This window comes from Cucurbita pepo, chromosome LG10, assembly GCF_002806865.2.
Source record: "Cucurbita pepo subsp. pepo cultivar mu-cu-16 chromosome LG10, ASM280686v2, whole genome shotgun sequence".
NCBI classification, from domain to species: domain Eukaryota; kingdom Viridiplantae; phylum Streptophyta; class Magnoliopsida; order Cucurbitales; family Cucurbitaceae; genus Cucurbita; species Cucurbita pepo.
In genome coordinates, this window is record NC_036647.1 from 2,032,193 (window position 1) to 2,038,511 (window position 6,319).

General features: G+C 33.5%; 1 protein-coding gene and 1 non-coding gene across 2 annotated transcripts; both read right to left on the reverse strand.

Moving 5' to 3' along the window:
• Nucleotides 1-2,225: 2,225 nt before the first annotated feature.
• On the reverse strand, nucleotides 2,226-2,299 carry TRNAT-AGU. Its single transcript has one exon. It is a non-coding gene; the product is annotated as a tRNA-Thr (tRNA).
• Nucleotides 2,300-4,673: 2,374 nt separating this feature from the next.
• Nucleotides 4,674-6,113, reverse strand: LOC111803186 (U-box domain-containing protein 27; the record flags this gene model as incomplete). The annotated part of the gene is given in 1 exon segment (XM_023687477.1): nucleotides 4,674-6,113. A coding segment is annotated over 1 exon segment (1,239 nt). The 3' UTR covers nucleotides 4,674-4,835.
• Nucleotides 6,114-6,319: the final 206 nt, after the last annotated feature.

A 6,319-nucleotide genomic window follows, 5' to 3' on the forward strand; every position in this document is an offset into this window, starting at 1 on the left:
CTCCGAAGAACAAGAACAATAAGTTTGGTTTTCATGTGAAGTGGGAAGCTGCAATATTTGATGGTTTCCCTTAGAAAAGCCTTCAAACAGTACTCTTCTTTTTATGCTTCTCTATCAAGCGGTTTTTCCTCCTCATCTGTCCCTATCCCTAACCCTAAACCCTATTGCCAAGAAATTTCTCCTCTTTCCTTTTCGTTTCCGTTCGGTTCGCCTTCATCTCTCTCGTTCGGTTCTTACATCTATATATACGTTGGTCTTACGTCATGGAGTTTCAAATCAATATCAAATTCAATGCATGTGAGTTTAAGTCACAATTTTATGAGTCTGACGTACACTTTGGCTCGACATGTGATAACTCAGTCTAAAATTCACCTTAAAAATAAAATATTTTAAAATTCAACACAAGTTTTGAAAAAAAAAAAATTTATAAGGGTTTTAGTTGTAATAATAATTTGTTTTTCATGATTAAAACGAACGAATAAAATTATCACGTGAGAGATCTTGACAAAGTGTTTGATATAATTTACTCGTGTGAAATTAATTAAAATTATGAAGAAAAAGCATGGAATAATATTAATGAAGCAAAATTAAAAGGAAATATATAAAATAAAAAATAATGTAATGTGAGAAATTTTAAACGTGGGAGGGGAGACGGCGTGACGGCCGGATCGTGTTCCGTTTGAGATTACCATTATCAAGCCTGACGTGAAAACTATCGTTAAGATTATGACTATTTCTTTTTTATTATTATTATTTTTAATTTTTATATCTTTTATAATGTGTATCCATGTCATTTTTCATTACAAAATATTAAATATCAAACTATTTTATTATTTTTTTAAAATGAAGCCTTTATCATTTAAAAAAATGAAAAAATATTGAGTTTTTTTAGAATAATATTAAAATTAAAATTAAAAAAATAATATTCACGACTTTTAAAAGTGAAATAATTATAAAAAAAAAAAATTACGAAGGGTGTTTAATTTATTATAATTATTTATTCTATTTTTATATTTTAAAAAGTCTGTAACCCATATATTTGAATGTTTAAATTTATTTATTTAAAAAAATAAAAAAAAAGGGTTTGACGTTTCAGCGTGTGGATGGTGCGCTGACTTGGCGGAGAAGGCATTGTATCAATCTTCGGCGCTCCCGACTATAAATTAAGTCACGTTTTTATTTATTAATTAATTTATTTTAATTAATTATTTAAAAATAAATTAATCTCCACGACATGACACCATAAGAGACCGTAATTAATTTTACTTTTTTTTTATCCAAATTAAAGTTTCTCGTAACTTAACTTATTAAATAATTTTTTTAATAAATAAATCAATTAATTAAAAGAGTACTAAATATAAATAAAAATTTAAGCACAAAAACAAACCAAAAAAGCATATAAAATAGGTGAATAATAAAAATTCAAATATTTTTGGAAAAAAAAAAAACATAAAGGAGTAAATTACTCCTAAATAATTGAAACATTATTTGAATCTATCAATTTTATTTCAATTACAAAACACGATGATTGCTATATCATCGAATGACACATTGTTTTTATGCTTATAACGACTAAATTTAATATATAGAGTAGCTTTCGGCGAAGGTACAAAATTGAAAAACCTATTATACTATTCACAACATCATTCACGTATATTGATATGATATATGACGAATAAAAATATAATATTTGAATGAAATTAATTAAAATAAATAAAAATAACGATTTAAATAACTATAATTTAAAATCGATACGCGAAACTAAATGTTTAATGTTTTAAGTACATAATTAAAAATTAATTATGGTTTTTAAATGAAATTAGCAAAAAAATTAAGAGAGTGATTGCATGGGGTGCGTTTAGAATTAATTTAGTGTACGGAACAAGGCGTCGTTGAAGAGTCGGTTGTAGTAAATGACACGGCCGACATCGTCGACATCAACTCAACGACATGACGTTTTTTTTTATTCCATTAATTAAATTCCATAATTTCTATTTATAAGATTTTTTTTAATGCTTTTTTGAAAATTTGAATGTAATGGATCAGCCCAATACATATTTGGTGGGCCTCTTTCTGAAAATTGGGTTTTGAGAGTTGTGATCCAAAAGCCCAAATCCAAGCCCATAGGTTTTCAGCCCTTTTTCAAATTACATATCCATAAATTTTTAACTGTTTATTTTAAAAATGACTGAAAATAAAAGATTTTGTCGAAAATGGAAAACCAATGCTCTCGTTGAGAGTCGAACTCAAGACCTCCCGCTTACTAAACGGGTGCTCTAACCAACTGAGCTACGAGAGCTGTTGGTTAAATTGTTTATTTTTATTTAAAAATTCCATATTATTTATTTTAATTATTTTTTAAAATAATAAGAATAATAGCGTTTATTTCGAGTATTTCGAGACAACCTTTTTCAAATGTCCGATGGTGTTTGAAGTGGCTACCTAGTTTGCTTTAATCCTACAAATTTGAGTTTTAACTAAAGAAACTTACAAAAACAGAAATTTAAAACGCCCACCTCATCAGTCTCACGAGTAGGATCGTGACATTTGGAGGAGCAGCAAAAAGTAAAATCGAAACTCGTGCATTACATTAGATCTCTCAAAATCGAAATTCAAAACTTGACCAATAATGCATCAACCAAAAGAATTGATTCTTCCAAATTGTAAACAAGAAATAAGAGGGTGGGGGCTGATGGGAAAGCATGGATGATTGGGTCAGCCCCACACGCACCACAGATACGCAGGGGGTGGGGGCCTATGGCAGCCATTGGCTTTGAGGGACCCCTATTTGGTTGAGGCATTTCGTCGAACAGGTTCAGGTCACGTGAGCTTGGCATTGAATTGGTAGCACTTCCCAACTTTATTTCAATAAAATACTGTTTGGACCAACAAAACATTACAAATCAAAAACCCACATCCCCCCTTTTTCAAGCATAAAAAACCCACACCCCTATCAAATAATGCATATATATATATATCAAGTGGGTGACCCATTTTCTCTAAGTGGTTGGACGAACCATCACGCTCCATTTAAACATTAACGGTCCTACTCACCTACCTACGAACTACGAATTACGTATATGAACAAAGATTATAATGGATACAAAATAAGAATGATTTTAAAATTACGTAAAAATTACTTAGTACAGATATCTCACATATATATTTTTTTAATTATCTTTTAAAAAAATGTGAAAGATATTTAAAAGTATTTATTAGAAAATATGAATAGAAATAATTTAAAAATTAAAAATTAAAAAGTGTTTTGTGAATTAAAAAAGGAAAAAGAAAAGGAGTTTTGAAATAATTTAATAGACATGGAAGAAGATCTTATCCTTCCTTTTTCATAAGATTGTGAATTAAAGAACGTATAAATGAGAGGGAGAGTGTGCACTTTGAAGGGTCTAACTTCATTTCAAATCTTTTAATATATAAAACATTTTTTTTATTTACAAACTTTTTTTTTGTTTGTTTTCCCCTTTAAATTACTTTTGTGGCTATCAAACAAATTGAAAGTTTGTGTTTACAGTCAGCAAAACACCAACCATTAATTGGAGCATTCTGTCTATGAACATAACACCTGTCAATTTCTTTCATGTGTTAGGAAACAGAGGAACTAGTGGCAACAAGGACACTAGGTCTTGAAGGTGGTGGATTGTGAGGTCCTAAAAAAGACAATATGTACTCGTGATGAGGTTGGACTGGAGGGGAATAGCATGAAAAATGAGAAAGATTCGGAACATTTGTTGTTTGGGAATCCACTACAATTCTCAAACCTATTTTAGGCACAAATTTGGTTGGATGATGCTTGATTTGACTCCCTATACCATGGGATAATGGGAAACCCATTTTTATTTCACTTTCTTCTCTATCATGCACCCTACTATTCAACCAATAAAAAAAAAAAAAAAAAGTTTTGATTTGATTTTGATTTTGATTTATTTTTATGAATGTTTAATGGGCTTTCATGGATTGCACCTCTCGAGATACGGAAAGATGCCTTTCTATTTCAAACAAGAACGTTGAGACCATATTCAAATGAGAGTGATATAAAGGATATGAAATCATGGTCAATAAATTATTGTTCTTTACTATCTATACCAACAACGTGTACCTTCATATTCAATGACTTGAAGTACGTGAAAACTAATGTTGAATTGTGGGGATAACCTTGTTCGAGTCATTTATTTGAATTTTTTAAAAGTCTTCGAGTAAATTGTTATCATTTTAAACTAAAATGAGCAACTTAAATATTTATTATAAAAAAAAAAATTAATGTTAATAATTGTGGATACTATATTTAAAATTTAATTAAAAAAAAAAATGAAGAGCGGGGGAGGGAAGGGTTAATGATTGGGATGGCACATGTGAACATATTGACCAAATCTTCCTATTTATTTATTTATTTTATTCACATCCTTCTTCTTTACTTGTTTCTTTTTTAAGTTACGTTTTTTTTTTAAAGAATAAATATTAAAAAAAAAAATACATTCTATCTTAATATTTACCAAAATTAAATTATTGTTACAAAACTAATAAAATATTGTCTGTATATTAATTCCTAAATTTAATTTATTTGTGAATTTACTGTAAACAATAATTAAAAGAAAAAAAAACGAAAATTGAACTGAATCCGATGAGGCGAGGATTACATGAAAATGCAAGAACAGAAGTTGAAAATGGAATAATTTTGTTTGTATTGAATGACAAAATTTCTTTGATTTACAAACGGAAGAAAAAAGAGTAAAATCTCTTCCTCAGATCTTCATAATAACTTACAGAGAGAAATCGAAATGGTTGAGAATGGATGAAGAACATGAAGAACATGAAGAACATCAACAGGGCATGATATGCGTAGTTTTCGTGTCGTAACTCGACAGGCACGATTTGGAATTTATCCGGAAAATCTTCAGCAGATCTCTGGCCATCTGCCGGACCGGCGCCGAGCAGTTGCTCTGCATCAACAGCAGAATCTTCGTCAATCCGTTCGCCTTCGTCAGCGCTTCCGCTGCCTTCTCGTCTCTGAACAGATAGCAAATGCTCCACAGCGTTGTCACTGAGTGCTCCGTCGCTGTGTTCGATACTTTCAACACCTTCTGTACTATTGCCGCTATGCACGCGGAGTCCTCTCCGATCTCCGTCCTCCCTTCCCTCACCGTCGATGCCGTTTCCAGTACTTTCAGAACCTTCTCCGTCATCGAAATGCTCGAACTCGAGTTCGGTTCCGAGAGAAGCTTCGTTACCGATTTAATCACTCCGAGATGGACTAATTTGATTTTAATCCGTTTCGGCATTGAAATTGAAATTAGGCACGATAGAACCGATTCGATTAGGGCTGAATCGTTCTCAGAGTTCATTAATTTCAGCAAATCTTGCATCAATCCATCTGTTTCCGCGATTGCAATCTTCGCCTCGGCGTCGATTGCGAGATGCTCTAACAGATTAACTGAACAGATTTTCAATTCGACGGTTTCTTTCCTCAGAATCAAAAGCAGAGACGAAATACAATTACGATCGCTTTTCAACATCGTCTTCGCAAACCGCTCCTTATCCTCAATCTCATTCCGAATCAAATGCAACAGCCGTACTGTCTGCGCAATCAAAACATCGCCATCGACATTGCCAAGAAGATCGACAAGAACCGGCACGAGGCCGTCAATTCCGCAAAGAAGCCTCCGATTCTCCACCGATTGCGCTGCAAAAGAAACAAGCCGCGACAACGAATCAGCGCGTAATTTATCGTCCTCCATGCGCTTGAGAAGGCGGAGAACATGATCTGAGGAGAGAGCCGAGTCAGAAACAGGGGAGGAATCAGGCGAGTGGAGTCGTTGGCGAAGGGAATCAGACCAAATCTGAATGAGGCGGTGGAGATTATGGTTAGGGACGAACTCCTTGGTTTGAAGAACCTGCATGGTGGCCGGACAAGTATTGTTTCCATTGTCGAGCCATTTCTGGATACTGGAACGATCGTACGTCACTCCGGTGCACAAACTGACCGGAGATTTCATCACATCTAACGAGATCGGACACCTGAAATCGCTCGGAATCGTAATACACAAGTCATCTTTCACCATCTTCCGTCAACCGACCCCCGCTCCCCCACCACCACCACCGCTACCGCCGGAGAAACGAATCTGAAAGAGAAAAATCGTCGGAGGAGAGAGAGAGAGAGAGAGAGAGAAAGAAAGAGTGAGTCGTAGGCGTAGAGAACAGACGTGGGTTTGGGTTTAAAGGAAGAGAGAGAAAGAGTCAAAGGTACTGTGACGTCATCTTTTCAAAAAAAAAAAAAAAAAAAGGCGAAGTCGGAGAAGAAGTTTGG